The following is a 19,713-nucleotide window of genomic DNA, read 5'->3' as shown; positions in this document are numbered from 1 at the left end:
TGTCACAACAAAATCGTCAACCAGTCAGTACATAACCTCGTTTTGTATGTGTTTCTGTTCAGTGACACCTTGTTTAATATACAATAAAATGTTGGTTTGGGAGCATAATTCATTCCAGAAACATGCTTGTAATCCAAGGCACTCCTATATCAAAGTGAATTTCCCTGTAAGAAATAATGAAAACTCAGGTGATTGGTTCTACAATCCAAAACAGTTCATGTAAAAATGATTACAATACTGTAGTATAATACAAAATAATAAAATATAAAGAAAAATAAACAAATTAATCTGCACTTACCTTAGAAAACCTTCATGGGGGTGTGAAGGAGATGAGAGAAATTGTGTAGAACACTTCCACTATCAATGACGGAATCATTGCTATCTATTGGTACAATGGAATCTTTTTCTTTTTATGCAACTTCAACAAGGAACCTATTCAATGACATTTGTTTTTGCCTCCTTTTGAGGATTTCATGGAAATGTGACATTGCATTGATGATCACCCACAATCCCACAGTGAACAAGTCAGAGAGAGAGGGAGAGAGAAGAACCATTGGCTTCATTGTGATCATGTGGCTTTTGACATCACATGCTATTCATATTGCAAGACATCATTTATCAAGTTAAAGTTTATTAAAAATGTTTGCTTTTCTTGTGGAACACTCACAGAACAAGTTACTCGCAACCCAGAGTTTTACTGTATATTGTTGATTCATTAACATTGAGCCCATGGCCAACAGCAGTATGACTTATGCCTGAAAGAAACATCTAACACATGTATTTTCTCCATAAGGCACATCAAAGCCTATTAGGAACACAGACAGCACTTCAGCACTATGCTTGGAGGCCATGTGAAACAGGGAAATCACCAAAGGCACAAAAATGCTAAAAATGTGACAATATCCTGTGAAAAGGACCCTTGTTAGCAGCACAAAAGCTGACCCAAGAAGGCAAAGCGGGAGGCCTCATGCAGCCTTAGCCAAAAATGTGTGTGTCCTGCAACTCAAATTTTTTGCCACCCTGTGCATGTCCTTGAATGAGTCCCCACCTCCCACCCCATCACTGGCGAGTATTGATTTGGGAGTTACAAATAAATTGTAATGAGCAGGCGATTTTACAAATACTAAATCTATGAATAATGATGATTGTGTCTTATTTCTATTAAACTTTACTTACCACTTTTAGCATCCATTGACCTTAAATTGCTTCACATTTGCCTATTGGGGATCCTTCAACTTGTCCTCTGGCAAGTCCCTATCATTCTTTGAGCACTTTACTTTCTTGTTTAACAAGATTTTTCAGGCTCATGTGGTATTTTTCTCTGCCTCAGCTCTGAAGTTAGACATTTCTCCAAGGAGCTTTGTTTCCTTTTAGTGAAAGATGGCCTTTAAAAACCAAGCACTGGGTGCTAGGTGGGCTCATTGCTCCTAGGTGTTATACTACTTCTAAACCGTATAGAAGAGAGAATTTGGAAATATGTGTATGTTCACACATACACAAATCTATCGTCTATCATCTTTATCTGCCTATCCATCTATTGTCTATCTTATTTATCAATTATCTATCTATCTATCTATCTATCTATCTATCCCATGAATTCATACCATTACCTTCAGTTCCAATCTGGTATGTAACTATCCCCTGTCCATATTTGTTACTCCCTTCTCTGGCCATTTGAAGGCTGACTGCAATTAGTCTCAATGTACTTACTTAACCCAGTCTTCCTGTACTTAAATAAATTCCCAGTCCCACCAGTCAAAGACACAACTCTGGATATCTGGTCCGCCTGCTCCTGTGGGGCATGTATGCTGAAGGTTTACCTCCAACAAATGGAAGGAAGAACATGGAAGAAAGGAGGAAACTGACTTAAGTTGTTGAAAGTCAACTTTTGCTAAGTCCTTCTTAAATAACACTTTTTTTTAAATGAAAGAGAAGACAGAAACATCACACATATATTTTTAAAGTTTATTTATTTTGAGAGAGAGAATGAGAGAGTAGGGGAGGGACAGAGAGAGAAGGAGAGAGAGAATCCCAAGCAGGTTCTGTGCTGTCAGCCCAGAACCCGACATGGGCCTGGAACTCATGAACCAGAAGATCATGACCTTAGCAGAAATGAAGTGTACGATGCTTAATTGACTGAGCCACCCAGGTGCCCCAACATCACATATATTTTTAGTTAGCTTTGAAATTAGTGGGCTATTTTATCATACCAAATGGGTATAAAAGAAAATTCAGTTTTCTATAACTCATATATTTAAAAACATTCATGTGATACATATGTTATCTTCTAGGATTAAAAAATGTATTGCATAATTTCACCAGATGTTTTAGATTCAACACACTGACTTTTCATATACCAAATAAACTTAATTTGCATCTCCAAATGTTGATAGAAAATCTTAAAAAAAAATCTTCATTTTCTAATTAAAAAAATTTAGATGTAACCTTTTGATTTGTATACTTATAAGAGAATATTGGGTAATTTTATGAAGTAGTTTAATTATTTTTTCTGGTGTGTTTATCCATGTTAAAAAATGAAGAATGCATCTAAATTTTTATTTTAAAATGTTCATTAAAACTTTAAACAATTAAGATATAGAACATTAAAATTAATTTGCATTTTAAAGTGATATAGCAGCCTTTACTTCCTAAGTTTTAAATTCTAGTGAATAGCCTATGAAGTATAATTTTAATAACAAGTTTCACTTAATTTTTATGAAATGATTCTATCAAGTTGTAAACTTCGGAGATAACTGTTCTCATAACTGAGATGCCTGCACCTGTCAGAAATAACGCGGCTTCTCTTTTCCATGATACATTCCAAGATATGTAAAGATCACATACATGTGAGTTAATTCACATTATAAACATGCAAAAATACCAAAGTGTATGCACAAGAACCTCCTGTTATTCTTCTTTCCCAATCTTATTCCCACTTACAGAATTTCTTGCTGTTGTATATATTGGGAAGTATGTATTCAATGACATATAAATGCATTGTTTTGGTTTATGTGATTTTTACTTAGATATTATATCTATCTATTTATTTTTTTACATACACATGTATATGTATATTTCTGCAGCAGCTTGTTTTATTCACTAATAAAAACATTTCTTGGAGTTCCTTTTATGCCAGTACATGTAGCCCTACATCATTTTTAATTACTACATAGTATTTCATTATATGGCTCTGCCATAATTTATTTAAACATTTTCCAGTGATGGACATTTAGTTTTATCCCTTAAATTTTTGCTGTGATAAATAACGCTGTAACAGGACACTTGTACATACATCTTAAAGCGTACATGGCAAGTTTTAGGAAATAATTGCAAAGACTTGAGGATAAGACTACTTCTCTCACTTGAGAGCCAACTGGGCAGGTGCTGAGCCCCCCTCCACCTCTGGGCTGTCCTTTGGAGATCATCTCTCTTCCTTCCGCAGTCCAGAGTCCCTGGGAGTCTCTGACCTGGTGACGTGTCCCTTAAGCCCCTTTAGCTGCATCATTTCCTGTTTCAGAACGAGGCTGGAAGATCCGATGTCCAAAGTTATGTTTCATTTCCCCTGCTGTGGGTGTCTGCAGTGCTGGGTCAGGAACATGACAACTCAGAAGTGCATTTTCTCAGGGAATTGCTAGTTGAATGAAGGGGAAACTATAATGTAGGACTGTATTGCAGGTACTTTGCACATTTAGTATATTTTTGGGTCTCAATGAATAACATTGTTTTAATTAATAAAAATGTAAATAATTTATCTTAAACAGTTTTTAGAACAGAAGTCCTAGGTTGGATACTTCTTGTAATGTTATTTGTGTATGGATACGTCTTTTGCAAATTTATCAAACTTCTTTATCCTAGTTGAAAAGTTAAAAAAAGAACACCCAAATCTGTTTAATAAAGGGGCTGGTTTCTAATCAGTCATCAAGTTTTTCTCTTATTCTCTATTCAGTAGTCTCAAATATTGCTGAATGGCTATTTCCAGTTCATTTCAAAAACAATTCAATTTTATTTTACTTTCCATCCCTTATTTATAACATTCATTTGTCATTTTTGTCATTTTGTAGACCTACCAAGAGCAGCTGTCAGGATCTTAAGCAACATGACATTCCTTTTTGTGAGTTTGTCATACACAGCTGAGAGTGCCATTGTAACTGCTTTCATTACCTTCATTCCCAAGTTCATCGAGTCACAGTTTGGTATCCCAGCCTCCAATGCCAGCATCTACACTGGTAAGGCACTGCCTTTAGAGCTCCTTGAAAACATGACCATTTTTGACCACTAAACTGAAATGCAATGAGTTGAAGAGAAATTCATTCTAACATCAAAGCGTTAAATAAATTCATTAACAGCTACCTGCCTCCCCCCACCCCCCAGACCCCACCCCCATTTTAGGAGGAAGGGGTCCTTGACTGTTTTCTTGTTGACCCAGATTGTGTTGCTGTGTGACGTTTTTTACCAGCTGTATTTTGGAAAGGGATAACTTTGCATAATTATGTTTTTAATGGTTCTCAGTTAAAAAGAATGCAGTAGGCAATGGCTTTCAAATTTAAATATGAATATATCTTTTTTATGGGTTGGTATGAGTTAAATTTTAAAAAATTAATGAAAACATTCTTTGAGTGGATAATCTGAAAAGTAGATGACATCTATGGTATCTGGATTTCCCCTTGATAATATAAATGGATTTTGATTGAATTACTGGAGATACTTGAACTTATAAAGGAAATCTATGAATTTTGCTTAAAAGATGTTTTATGCCCAGGAAAATGACTTTTGGAGACTATGATAGCACCCAGGTGCTCAGAAATATGGGAACATTAACTCAGATATTGGGGGAATTTTCAGTATATTATATTGTAATATTTTGGATATTTCCTTAGTAATTTCAAAGATGGCCAAATCTAAGGCTCAATTTGTTATTAAAATATTACTTAAACAGTTTAGTGGAAATTTATGGTAACTTTTCTGATGACTTTGGCTCCCACTTTATCCTCCATGTCCATATTCAAACTTGGCAAGCTTGCATTATCTGGAAACTAACAGGCAAAATTATATAATTGTAGAAAGAGAGTTTGGGGCACCTGGGTGGCTCAGTGGGTTAAGTGTCTGGCTTCTGGCTTTGGCTCAGGTCATGATCTCATGGTTCGTGGGTTCGAGCCTGTGCCGGGCTTTGTGCTGACAGCTAGCTCAGAGCCTGGAGCCTGCTTCGGATTCTGTGTCTCCCTCTCTCTCTGACCCTCCCCTGCTCGCGCTGTCTCTCTCTGTCTCTCAAACATAAATAAAAGACATAAAAAAAAAATTAAAAAAGATTAAAAAAAAAAGAAAGAGAGTTTGACTTGAAATATCTAGGTAATCACTTTGTTTTCTTATTTCACTTTGCACACGAAAAGACGTACATACTGGGTGGTGGGGCCGTGGTAGCAAATATTTTTGTAAAAACATGTTTTTCTCCATTTGTTTTTCAAAAATATGCTTTCTTATGTATTTACTTATACATATATAAAATAAAATATAAAGATTACTTAGCAGTTTGGTCATCAAACTCTGAATGACACATTTCTAATTAAACTCTTACATTAAACCTTTGAGTGACAATTCTTGGTCAGGGAAACAAGAGTTGTCTTATAGCTAGGTCTGAAGCCACGCAGCTCATAAATGCACAGTAGTCTCAAGCATTCCCCTAACTAAGTTTCAATATTTGAAGGTGTTACTGGCAAGGAGATTCATAGTCAAATAAATTTGGAAACTGCTGAGTTGAACAAGGTATTAGAGTTGTTTGCTGTAGGACTTCCTAACCCATGCCATCGCAATCTGCATTGTGAAACTCCCAATGAAGGCTCCAGGTGTATTTTCCAAGTATATTTGACTATGAAATCCAACTTTTTAATGGCATCTCTCCCATGAACATTTTCCTTCAGACCCACATTGAGAAACGTTACTCTTCTATCCTGTGTATCCCTGTCCCAGCCAGACGAGGGGAGCAGAGCTGTCTGGATCATCCCATTTCCATCCAGATGTGCCATTTTGACTTCTGTAGTGACCGGGGCCGCGGTGCAGTGCTGAGCTAGGTAGGAGTTGATGCATATTGAATCATATTGGCCATCTCTGGTCACTGGGAGGGGTAGAGGCTAGACATAAAACTCCTTGTGGAAAAATGGAGTAAAGGTTTCAGCTGGACCTGGAGTGTTTCACTGCAGAATTCCACAGTGGTGTGGTCAAGATTGTAGTCACTGACTGCGGCCCCCTTGGTGAAGGAGAGTGCAGGATTAAGTAAGAGTAGCTCATGGAATTTATTCATCCCATGTTGTAACATCAGGATTAAAAAAGCAACATCACATAGTGCCAATTCCATTCTGGTTTTTGTCCTCAGTAGTTTTTTGTTTCTGTTTTTGTTGTTTAAATAGTCACTGTCAATGCGATTTATACTATGTTTTATTTAATAGTCTCCTGTGTTCTGATAAAAGGCTTTTTACCCCCAGCTCATATTCTTTTTCCTTCCTTTCCAGTTAGATAACAAATAATAATAGTCAAAAGCTATTCAGATTGATTAAGAGTGTGGAAGATTGCTTGTCATATAACAATAAGATGAACAAGGATGATAATCCTTTATAAAGCGCACCTTGATTTTTTTGAATTTTTATTATTTGAATCCTTCTTACCCTCTGAGCAGAGATTTGTATTTTTAAAGGACTTATTTGGTTTAATTTAATCTTTTGTTCTCTTTCTATGCATGTAAATGACATGGAGAATTAAGAAATATATCTGAACAAGAATGTTAAAAATAGTTTTAATTTCTCATCTGACAAAAAATTTTTTTAAAGATCTTTATTATTTTTTTTAATGTTTTTATTTTATTTTGAGAGACAGAGCAGAGGGCGAGTGGGGGAGGGGCATAGAGAGAGGGAGACACAGAATCTGAGCAGGCTCCAGGCTCTGAGCTGTTAGCACAGAGCCCAACGCAGGGCTTGAACCCACGGACTGTGAGATCATGACCTGAGCCAAAGTCGGATGCTTAACCGACTGAGCTACCCAGGCGCCCCTCATCTGACAAAATTTTCAAGCTAAGTTTCATTTTTTAAAATTTATTTAAAAGAATTATTTGGACAAATACTTTGACCTTTCCATAGCCATTTGCTTGTGTTGTGCTATATGGTAGAGATGAAGTTCATACATGTATCTGTCTCCCAGAGTCCTTGAGGACCAGCTCTGTGCACAGCACTGTGCCCTGTGCATGTATGGCTGGGGATTGGTGGGGGGATGGGATGTATATGAAGACTCAAACCAGAACCGTAAATTGTGCACAGAGCTGCCTGTATTTGCATCTACGCAACTGCAGTGAATCCAGTTCACATTACATTCTTCTTGTTTGTGGTCTTTCTGCTAACCCATTTAGGGTCATGTTTGTTGATTGAAATGAACTATTATGAAGCTGCTGTTTTAGGAAAGACTGAAAGAACAAGAAGAGCCCTGAAGGAGGAGGTGGAGCAGCCTTGAATCCTGCTACTGCTGGTTATTAGCTCTGTGACTTTTGGCAAATCTCTTTGCTTCTACCTTTCAGCTAAAACTGAAGCTTACCTGTATAATGAAGGCAATAGCTCCACCGTTTATGGGGGTCAGTGTTGTAAGGATTCAATGAAGTGGTGAATAGTGATTTGTTCTGCATTTTTCCTGACTTCAAATGGGCACAATATAAATGGAAAAATACAACTTAATCATATATTAAAGGAGAGAACATTATTATTGGTGATGTTGACAGTAGCACCTTCCATTTAAAGTCATGCAGCTTGATGGGGCGCGTGGGTGGCTCAGGTTGAGTGCCTGACTTTGGCCCAGGTCATGATCCCACAGTTCGTGAGTTTGAGCCCCACGTCAGGCTCTGTGCTGACAAATCTGTGCTGACAGCTAGCTCAGAGCCTGGAGCCTGCTTCCAATTCTGTGTGCCCCCCTCTCTCTGTCCCTCCCCTGCTCATGATCTGTCTCTGTCTCTCAAAAATAAATAAATGTTAAAAAAAAAAAAAGTCATGCAGCTTGAGCAGGTCTGAGAATGAAAGCTCTATAATATAATGGTAATAATAAAACAACTGCTGACTTTTACTGAGTGTTTATTAAGAAGAAGACACTATCTAAACTTTTTCATATGGACATTACTTAATCCATGTAGCCAATGCCTATGTAGTAAGCATTCTTGTTTATACCCACTTTCCAGATGAGGCAACTTGTAGGGATGTTTAAGTAAGTTGCTTAAAGACATGCAAATAGTAGAGCCAGGAGGCTAGTGTGTTGAAATATATAAATATCCATATGTACTTTTTATTGAAATATTATAATAGGCCTATGCTATTTTATGATTTGCAGGTAGTTTCGTTTAAATTTTGTTTTTTAAGTTTCAGAGAAATAGTGTTCTAAGATTCAACTTCTGCCCTTTCTAGAACAGCCTTTGCAACTGGGCCATGGTCAACAACACTCGTTTTCAGAGCATCAGTGTCCGTTAGCATCACCTTTGCTTTTCTGGGGTCCTGCCATTTTGTGTGCAGAATTATAAACAGTTAGACAGTAGTTGGTCTTTGCAAGAGAAATGGCCATGGAGAACTCTATTTTGCTTTTCGTTGGAGAATAACCAAAATACTTATTTCTTTGGTCAAGGGATTAGGATGGGGTGTGATTTTTTTTAAATGACTGTCATTTTTATTGTTGTCTAATTAACCATATAATTGCCATTTGCCTTTAGCTACTGATTTGAGGTTTTGTCGATGAGACTGCAAGCAGTACCACTGAACTCAGACTGCAGCCTTTGGGGATCACTGCCTCCTTAGAAGCTAGAGAGACACGCACACGCTTTGATTTGCTTCATTCTTCTGAGGGTCTCCATAGCTTTTCTATACCATTTCTTTAATTTTATAAGAATAGTTTTTTTAAGAGTACCTGGGTGGCTTAGTTGGTTAAGCGTCCAACTTGAGTTCAGGTCATTATCTCACTGTTTGTGGGTTGGAGCCCCATGTCAGGCTCTGTGCTGACAGCTCGGAGCCTGCAGCCTGCTTCGGATTCTGTGTCTCCCTCTCTTTCTCCTTCCCCTGCTCATGTTCTATCTCTCTCAAAAATGAGAACATTAAGAATAATTTTTTAAAATATATTTTTATACTAATTTTATAAGTATATATATAGAGATTTTTAAAAAACATTAACATTAAACTTTTAAGTGCAAATGGACCATATTACGAACGGATGCACTTAGCTGCACTGCCCATTTCCAAGGTCAGGTAATGACATTGGATTCCACAAGATGTGGGTGGATGCTCCAACACGAACACAATGTGCTCTGGGAACGGAGAAAAAGGTCCCTGCAAACCCACATCCTGCGCAGTTGCTAGTCTTCTCACTTCCATACTTTTAAACAATCTTGAGATAAATAGAGGCTATTAGGACCTAAGAGTGGCAATTAGAGGCTCTTTGTCTTTTGGGCAGAAAGGTATTTATTACACTAAATTACATGCGTTTTTCTTCAGGGCTAATTAGAACTTTTGTAGAAGGTAATGGTGGACAGTAAGTTAAGATACTCAGATTCTTTTTGTTTATTAGCCAGTTAATTTAAGACATGTGCTTACCACGGGGCAGATTCTTAGCCACAGCACCAATGGTGGCTGTTAAAACAGAGTTCAATTGCTTAAGAAGACTCAGAGGACCTAGGATGACCATGTTTACACACGAATACTCCATGACAACAGCACTGAAATAATGTCCTTGTCGGTCACAGACCATCTCTGGAGGGCATGCAGGACCTGTTGTCCCTCTTTTATCTGGCACCACTCACGGATACTTGAAACACCCAGGAAACAGAGCCCCAAATGGAGTCTCAGCTGGTGTTATATTTTTATTATACTTTTTATAGATTTTGAAAAGTTTTTAATGTTTACGTATTTTTGAGAAAGAGATAGTGTGAGTGGGGAAGGGGCAGAGAGAGAGAGAGAGAGAGAGAGTGAGAGAGAGAGAGTGAGAGCGCATGTGTGAGAGAGAAAATCCCAAGCAGGCTGCATGCTATCAGTATGGTGGGGGTTGGACTCATGAAACTGCGATCATGACCTGAGCTGAAACCAAGAGTTGGACGCTTAACCAAATGAGCCACCCAGGAGCCCCCTGTATTATTTTTTTATATTTTAAAATATTTTTTATATATTTTTATTTTCTGTAGTTTGCTGCTCACTTGGGTTCCTGCTCCATAACCAACCTTAACGTTAGAACTCTCTAGGTGGTCTCAGGAAACCAGATACAAATCCTCATGCTCAGTTTCATCAGTACACCGTGCTGAAAGTGGGTACAAACCATCCCCAAGCTCTCAGATCCAGTTTGCAATCAACCATATCAATTCGTGTGTTTCACGTCTTGACTAGAAGTCAGTGCCCTGATGAAGCAGGCAGCCCAGGCAGATCCCGAGCCTGTGGAGTTACCCCTCAGAGCTGGTGCAGGGCTAGGTAGTACATACTGGACGGCCTGTTGGCTCCCGTGCCCTAACCTGCTGTGTGACTAGGCTTATCAGTTTTTCTGTACCAGAGAATAGTTTTTCTAATCTAGAAAACAATAGGTTGGACTGGAATGAACTTTATAATTTCCTTTCTGAAAATCTTAGATTAAATAATTTTCCTAAGGCCACATTACCAAATAAATTTATTCTTACCCATATAACTGATAGAGTTATTTTCTTACAAGGGGATTAGTTATTAAGCAAGTCATTTCCGTGATATTTTTAGTAATTTGCATCACCACCAACTTTGGCCACATCTAACATCAACATGATCTGTTTTTCTTTCTCTGGGCAGCCTGATGCAATCCGCAGACCTCTCTTTGAATCCCAGATCTGTCATTTAACTAAATGCGTGATTTTAGCCGAGTCACCTAACCACTTTGTTTCTCATTTGTAAAATGCAAGTGTTCATATCCCAGGGCTACTGAAAAAAATGAAATGAAATAATCATATCTTAAAGCATTTCATACCTAGTAGATGCTCAGTAAAAATTAGTTTTTCACCCTTTATATGTTGTGAAACTGGGTTTGTTTTCTTTTTTTTTTCAAATTTTTTAAAAATTCTAGTTAGTTAACATATACTGTAATATCAATTTCAGGAGTAGAAGTTAGTGATTCACTACTTGCGTACAGCACCCAGTGCTCATTGTGACAAGCGCCTTCTTTAAAACCCATCACCCATTTAGCCCATCCCACACGCACCTCCCTCCGTAAGAAACTGTTAAATTTAAATTCACATTAAAAAGTTTTCTTAGGTTTTCTGATTTATTTATTTTTTAAAGTTTTATTTTGTATTTATTTATTTATTCAAGTTTATTGATTTCTGTTGAGAGAGAGACACACAGACAGCATGCATTAGCAGGAGAGGGGCAGAGGAGACAGAGAGAAAATGTCCCAAGCAGGCTCCATGCTGTCAGTGCAGAGCCCAATGTGGGGCTCAGTCTCATGAACCATGAGATCAAGACCTGAGCCAAAATCAAGAGTAGGACGTTTAGCTGACTGAGCCACCCAGGACCCCCAGGTTTTATGATTTAAAACAAAGTTTGTATTAGTCTAATTATAGACTGGCAATTTGAAGGCATTTTGTTAAATTTTACCTGTTGGGCAAAGTAATACATTCAAATGAATTTGTAAGTCTTGATCATAGAAGTAAAGTAGCAGGAGACAGCCAGAAGGTGCTGGTAGGGTTGTTCATATCGGTGATGAATCATGGATTTCTGTCTGTCTGTCTCTCAGTTGCTCTAAATTAATTAATTCCCCTACTGACCAGCTTGCTGTTTGGCCAGTTCTCCAAATTCCCTTATTTCTTTGGATTCTTTCTCTTTATTTACCAATTTCCAGAGTAACAGTTTATATTCTAGCATATTTGTATGGTCACCAATAAATTTGAAAATATAATGAACTCATGGTTATTTATAAGCTTGACGTGCTTTAATCTATAGTGGTCATTATTCTGTTTGATGCTTTATTTGTCCAGTCTTTGGTCACTGGGTGTCCTTTCAAGTTACACCTGTATCCTTTGGCACTAGCTCAGTAGTCTTTTGGTTTCCGGCATGATAAAAGATCACTCGCTTATCTTATGTTTCCTGCCCTAGACTTGAGAGCAGTCATATTTCTGCAAGGAGCTGTGGTTCCCTTTTAAGGAAAATGATGGTTGGAGATCAGCGTCTGGAGTAGGGTTGCTCCTTGGTACCAGGATGTCAGTGTTGCTAGGCCCCCCCCCTTTTTTTAATAAAAAGAGAAAAATAGATCATGAAGTTATACTGATATCTTCAAACTTAAGAACAGGTTATTAATTAACTTCTTTGATATTATATTGTATCTCTTTGCTCTAATTCTGAAAACCTTTTTTTCTAACAACTTTAGAATAATTTATTTAAGTGTATATACATGTGTGTATATGTGTGTGTAATAGTTCAAGTGTATATATGTGTCTGTGTATTGTGTGTATAATAGCTTCAAACCAAATATCAGTATTATTACCAACCATGAAATATAAATACAGTTTTAGACTTCTTTGTGGTTCTTTTTGTCTCCAGGCTATCTCTTAATGGTTATGAAAAATACTGTGACCTAAAGGTATTCGAAATGGGGGTGTCTGGGTGGCTCAGTCAGTTGAGTGTCCAACTTTGGCTCAAGTCATGATCTCACAGTTTGTGAGTTCGAGCCCCATGTCAGGCTCTGTTCTGACAGCTCAGAGCTTGGAGCCTGTTTCAGATTCTGTGTCTCCTTCTCTCTTTGCCCCTCCCCTGCTCACCCTCTATCTCTCTGTCTCTCAAAATTTAATAAAAATTAAAAAAATTTTTAAGTTATTTGAAATGATTCTTCTCTGGTTATGCCACCAACCTGATATACTGTGGAGTTTATTTGTTTTAATTTGATTTCAGTTTTTAGAGATTATATTATTTTCATATTTTAAGTTAATTTTAAAAATTATGTAATACATTTTATAGGATTGGAAAGTCAAAACCGTAAAATGAAGGACATTCAAAGAGGCCTTGCTTCCATACTTGTCCCAATTCTCTCTCTCCCTCTAAAGGTAGCATTTTATTAATTTATCCTTATTTCCTTTTGAATAGGTAAGTATAAATATGTGTATATGTATGCAATATATATAATATATGCATTAGTATTTTATATTAGTATCTTTCCCCTTTCTTACCCCAGAAGAGGTATACTGTACATTCTGTTTGGTACATCAGAGACCTTGCTCATTTCTTTTATAGCCACATAGAATAGTATGCTCCTGTGTGGATAACCTATTTGCTCCCTTATTTGGGGACGTTGGGTTTTTTCCCATTCTTTTGCTATAACGACACATATAGTGATCTGTGCAAGTAATTTCATACTAAATGCCCCATTTGTTTAAAATATTTCTTTCTTTTTAACTATTTAATTTAATTGTACAGCTTTCAATTAATCTTTATTCCTAAAAAAAAAAAAAAAAAGTGGATTCCAGGCAGGGGAGGGAAACAGAGAACTCAGGAATATATTTGTTGTATAATACTCTGTCCTCACCCACTTCCGCCAATTAGGCTTAGCATTTTCCCTCAGATTGCTGTAATGATCAAAAGGGGAACTTTTCTGAAAGAGCTTTGAAAAATCCATGTAGCTTTTGGGAATCCAGATCAAAATGGAGTCTTTCCTTTAGTATGAGCCTGTGCTGTGATGGTAAGCTTTGTTAGGCTTCCACTCTTAGCCAGGGGTAGTGATAGAAAGGGTCTTTCTATGCATCATTTTTTGCCCTTGTTGTAATACTGCAGTGGAAGGCCTACTCTCTCTAGTTTACAGTGGATAAAACAGTGCTGTGCACCAGCAGTCCATCATACAGGTCCAGAATATAGAGATTGGGCTGGTCCTCAGGGAAACTGCTTACATTTTAGGATTTTTATTGCACAAATTCTCTCTCCTCCAACTTTTTATGCATTGGGTAAGACATCTGTATAGTAGTTAAGAGGATCAGTTTGGGAGGGAGATAGATCTTATTGAAATTCTTGCTCATCCTTTTTATCCATCTATCTGCCCACCCACTCATCCATCCATCCATTCATCTGTCCATCCATCCATCTATTCACAAATATTTATAAAACTTTTCCTATGGGCCTGGCACTGTGCAAATTCTAGGAAAGTCATGATGAGAATGCAGAGTGATCCATCCTCAGGGACTTTGCAGTATAATGACCCTCTAAGGCCTCCTGTGTCCTTGGACAAGTTCATTAAGTTTTGTGAGTGGTAGAGATTGTGAGGGTTAAATGAGGGAATGTAGATTGTGTGCTTGGCAAGGTGTTTGGGAAGAAGCTGTTAGGAAGAACTGCAATACCCACTTTATGAGAGCCTCTTGGGAAAAGTTATCTAAGGCAGAAGGGTGGAGGCAAGACTTAGAGCATGGGGAAACATTAATATCTGGGTGAAATGGATTTGAAGAGTAAAAGGAGAGATAAAAAGTGACTAACAGGTAGTGGGAAAATGAAAAAGAAGGCAAGAGACTTGATACTAATGTGAAAGGCCAAGGGATTATTTCATCTAAACTGAGGGAGGCTTAGAGATGCAATATAAATTATAACGTGCAATTGCTTTACGAGTGTAACACATTGTATGTGAAACTGATTTCAGTTGAATCAGTGTTGAGGTAGGGTTAGATCTTGATATCTCGGTTTGATCTATTCTCCATTTATTGTTCAACTTCAGATATGTCTGTTTTCCATAACTCTTGGTGGGGAAAAAGACATTTTAAGTATTTTAATTTCACATATTTGAGCACAGTGCAGTGAAATGCCAGATGACTAAACCTTTCAATTAAATGAAATGTTTTTGTTCCATTCATCTTTGATGATTACTAGTCCTTATGTCTGGGATTTGTTTCCCATGCACATCCATGTGTGTATGCGTGCACAGAGCAAAAAGAGAACAGACATCACTTATAAGAGATTTTCTGGGCTCAGAGGACATTCAGCCCAGTTTTCTCCAAATTTCTCCACCTACATTCATCGCCCCTTGATGATCATTGATGTTCAGAATGGCTCAGAGACCCCTTGAGAGCCTTAGCCATCAAAAAGAATACATTTTGTTCACAGAGCAGGATTTATTTGTGTATAAATGTTGAGGTGAGAAAGATTAGGGAGCTTTTGAAAAGGACTGAAAACCCAAGGGAGAGAATGAAATGTCTGGCGCAAATGTAAAAGCCTGCTAAGTGCAGCATATCCTTGGTTAAGTCAACATTGACATACACCCAATAGATTTGATGAATGAATGATTGTAAATATTAATCTCTCTGACCCTCAGTCTACTCTTTGAATGAAGGATTGAATTAGACCAACTTTCTTCAAAGATCAGCTAGCAAACATCCCACCATCCCTCCCTGACTCCCTGCCAACCCTGCAAAATTCTCTGACTTCTGCGAGCAAGTTCTTTTTCTAGGCATTTGAGTTGGTCAATATCTTAAGATTTTGCTTTGGTATGTATAAGGTGTATGTAATACCTTTTCCTGGCAGTTAAAATTAGACATATATATATTTTTTTCATTTTTTCTTTTGTTGAATGTGATGGAACTGAGGTAGCTTCTCAGTAGTGAATTGCTACTTTTTGGGGTGAGGGGCAGATTATCAAGGATTAAGGTAGTTTGGTGATTATTCTCCTTTTGAGAACTCAAGAATGTTTTACTGAGCACAATCCCATTTTGGCAGGTCCATACCCTGCTAAAGTGAGGTGATCCCCACATACTTTGTAGTGAGTCAATATGCTATAATCTGATATATGTTGTAAGGATATGGATTTCAAAGTTAGAACATCTGGGTTTAAGATCTGCTTCTGTCACTTATTAGCTGTGTAACTTTGGGTAAGTTAACTAATTTCTTTGGCTTCAGTTTTACTGGTTGTGAAAAGATGTAATCATATCCATTTTATAGGGCTGTTGAAGTTTTTAAAGGTTTAAAAACTACTTATTAAATAAAGACCGAGCCTAAGGAATACATCAATGATATTGTAATAGTGATGTATGGGACAGATGGTGGCTACACTTGTAGTGAGCTTAGCGTAGTGCATAAACTTGTCACATCACTAAGTTGTACACTTAAAATTAACATCACATTGTGTGTCAACTGTACTTAAATAAAAATTTTAAAAATTATTTATTAAATGTAAGTAAATCTTAATTATTAATGGGAATGACCTTGGCTTTCCTCTCTACTCATTAAACATTCCATCGTCTGTAGTAGAATGGGAGAATCAGGACTATCCGGGCAGGAGACGAGGGAGAGGGGGCTCAGTATAGTATTGTCCCAGTTTAATGGATAGATAAGTAGAGGTATAGGCTCTAACTGCAGGATGCTTGGCAGCCCGGGTAGTGGCGTCCCGGGGCTAACGACGAACTGTTCTGACTCCCGCTTATGCCACCATTTCCCCTTTCCACAGAAATGCTCTCTGAAGGTCTTGCCCCTGAGCATGGCCAGGTGATTACCCCATAGGCAAGGGAATACCTTACTCTTTCCAACTAAATAATAAAACCTGGGCGTAAGCATTATTAGAAGTTGAAGTAACGTCCTTTTTTAACCTGAACCATCTCGATGGACGACAGAAAATTTCCTTTGCTGTCAGGCTCAACTTGGTGGCACCCTTCCATTGGCCAGAAAGTAGAACATGGGGTTATTTGGATCTGTTACCAATAGTTAATGTTTCTAGGTCATTGTCCTGAAAATTTTTTTTATATCTCTATTTATATTATAAAAATGAATATAATTGATGTTGGCATTTTGACTAAAGTGGATATTTAGAGACATTATGGGTGCATGCTTCCATTACCTATGCCAGGAATAGTTCATGTATCATTGTCCTGAGTAGTTCAGTATTGTTCTGTAACATCTTCCTTCAATATATTCCACATAAACATACCTCTTTAGTAAATGCAGCTGAGCTTGGTGGAATTATTAGAAATGAAATAGAGTAAGACAGCTGTATAAATATCCATAGATTTTCCAATAGAACATCTGTATTCATGATATTATAAGGTTTTTTTTTTTTGTTCCTACATCAGCCTTGCTCTCTGAGATAGTTAACTCATGTAATCAATGTGTTGGTAGTTATAGCTAGAAAAATATGTATGTATGTGTATATATATGTATATATATAAAATACAACTTATCTAAGCATGTGTATATAATGACATATTATAAAGACCTTTGAATCTCTGGTGCAGGACTTTTTAGATCAACCAGTAATTAGAATATATGAGAACTAATTTTTTTAAAGAATAGAACCATTTTTTTTAGTTTTAATGGGATTATTATTTAATGGAGTTCCACTTAATTGTGTAAATACTCCCATATTGTGATTTTTATTTTAGCTCCTGTTTTTAGAAAACATCCTGAAATTTTCCTAAACAAATTAGCATCTGTGTCTTTTTTTTTTTTTTTTTGGTGTGGTGGGGAGAATGAAGAAATGCTTGTGTGAACTTGCAACGTTATGAATACAGACATAAATATCAGCCTCTCGTGTCAAATCATTTTTTAAGGGATATAAGGAAAAAGTGAATAAAATACTGACTATTAGAAATACTTCAGAAATGTTTAATTTGTATTCACATACTTGTTATGTACATTGCATCTATTAATGAAAATTGCTTTATAGGTAGAAGAAAACAGTTTTAATGTTATATAAGAAGAAATCTATCTTTACCAATAGTTCAACATAGCTGAAGTCAAGGTTCTGGTCTTGTGCTGTATATATTTAACATAGTCTCATACGTTGAGGACAAATTATAGATTAAGACTAACCACTATCTGCCTCAACCAAATTCATTCATATATGTGCACACATGTATATACACACGCATCTGTATGCGTTCACACATACATGTATACACATACATACACACATTTGCATGCACACGTATACTTACTTATTTACACACATACACACCACAAAAGTTAACAAATTTCACCTTTTTTGTATTGAAGGATTGAGTCTCTTTTAGGAGGCAGTGAAATGAATTGAAAAAAAAATGGTAGGAGTTAAGAGACTAGGTTTCAGCTTTAGAAGGAACAATGGATTTGGAATTCAGAGAGTAGCTTTCTACTCTCAGACTTGAAAGAACACTGGCTTGGAAATCAGGTTTGTGTCCTGGCTCTGCTCTAGGAGGCTGGTGATATCATTTGTGTATCTTACTATCCTAAATGTTTAGTTTTACAGAAAATGAGGATAAATAGTAACCCATCTCATGGGATAAGATTAAGTGTAAGCGCTTTAAGGCTTAAAGTTCTCCACAAATTTATCATAATGATTATATAGTCATTTCATTTTCCCAAAGTCTGATTCCTTATGTGTGTAAGGAGATAAAGCTGTTCATAGAGCTATTATATTGTCAATTAAATAATTGATATGAATGTGCTTTGAAAACGCTATAAAAGTTTTTTTCCCTCATATGATTTTAGGTTGTTTCTGCTAATTTTGGTTAAAGTTGAAGACTGCTTACTCCAACATTTAATCCTTAATCACAGTATTTATTTTTTCATGTGTACCTTATGATTCAAGACAATCATAGGTAAGATTTTTTGAAAGGAATTTTGAGGATTTTTGCTGCTTTAGGTGAGAAATTAGTCTAAAACACTTCCCTTCCTGAAATAAATACAATTTGGAAGAATTAACCATCAAGCAAGTTTCTAGAAATAAAAATATTTTTCTTTCAGTTTTAGAAAAAACCAAGCACCCCTTCTTAGGGAAAACAAGTGACCTAAATGGTTGAGAAAGATCACACAAAGAAAATAACACGTTTGTAAATTAATGTGTGTTTATGGAGGTGTTAGCCTCATACGAATTTAGAAACGTCTTTGGGTTTAGAATCACTTATAGTCTAGCCCTTGCTTTGGCATTAACAAACAAGCTATTGATCCAAGTTAAGTCATGCATCTTCTCCTCTCTCTCTCTTTCTCTCTCTTTTGTTGTCTATAAAATGAGGAAGTTGGAAAAATGATCTCTGAGCTCCTGAGTAAGTTAGGATTATACTTTTCTGAGAATATCAGAGACTCAAAATAAAGAGGATGAAGCAAAAACAGATGTTTATTTTACCCCCCACACAAAAATCTGGAGATAGGCAGATAGGGTTGGTATAGTGACTGCAGTAACTAAGATGATTTCCGATTTCTGCTTCCCGGACTCCTGTCCTCATGGTCCAAAGGAGAGATGTAGCTATCAACTCAGCATTCGTAGCAGCAGGGTAGCAGGAGAGGGAAAGAAAGGCATAGATGGATGTACTACTTTTGCTTACATCACCTTGGCCAGAACTTATTTCATAGCCACATCCGGTTGTAAGGGAGTCTGGGAAATGTAGTCTGTATTCCAGACAACCACAATCCACGCTATGTAGAATAGGAGTCTCGGGTCAGATGTAGCCTGCTACCTGTTTTGTTTTGTTTTGTTTTGTTTTGTTTTGGTTGTTTTGGGTGTGAATAAAATTTTATTGAAGCACAGCCTTGCTTATCTGTTTACACAACACTGACTACTTTAGCATGACAACAGGAGTTGTAAGAGGCACTGTCAGCCACACAGAGTGGAAAATATTTACGATCTGGGCTTTTATAAAAATAGATAAATAAAACGCCACCAGTAGAAGACTGTTGGTGTTTCGAGAAGAAAGAGGGTGGTCATCAGGGGATGAGTAGCAATCCCATCATAGCTCCCAGATTCTGTGATTCTATGATAACAAATAAG

General features: G+C 37.0%; 1 protein-coding gene across 1 annotated transcript in view; it reads left to right on the top strand.

Moving 5' to 3' along the window:
- The window catches only part of SLCO5A1 (solute carrier organic anion transporter family member 5A1), a 136,370-nt gene that overhangs the window by 78,393 nt on the left and 38,264 nt on the right, over positions 1–19,713 (top strand). Inside the window, exon 5 of the mRNA XM_029923235.1 lies at positions 4,062–4,226. Within this exon, the coding sequence (XP_029779095.1) occupies positions 4,062–4,226 (165 nt within the window). The remainder of the gene's footprint in view (positions 1–4,061; positions 4,227–19,713) is intronic.

This window comes from Suricata suricatta, chromosome 15 (genome assembly GCF_006229205.1).
Source record: "Suricata suricatta isolate VVHF042 chromosome 15, meerkat_22Aug2017_6uvM2_HiC, whole genome shotgun sequence".
NCBI classification, from domain to species: Eukaryota; Metazoa; Chordata; class Mammalia; order Carnivora; family Herpestidae; genus Suricata; species Suricata suricatta.
This window is presented reverse-complemented; position numbering and strand designations above follow the sequence as displayed.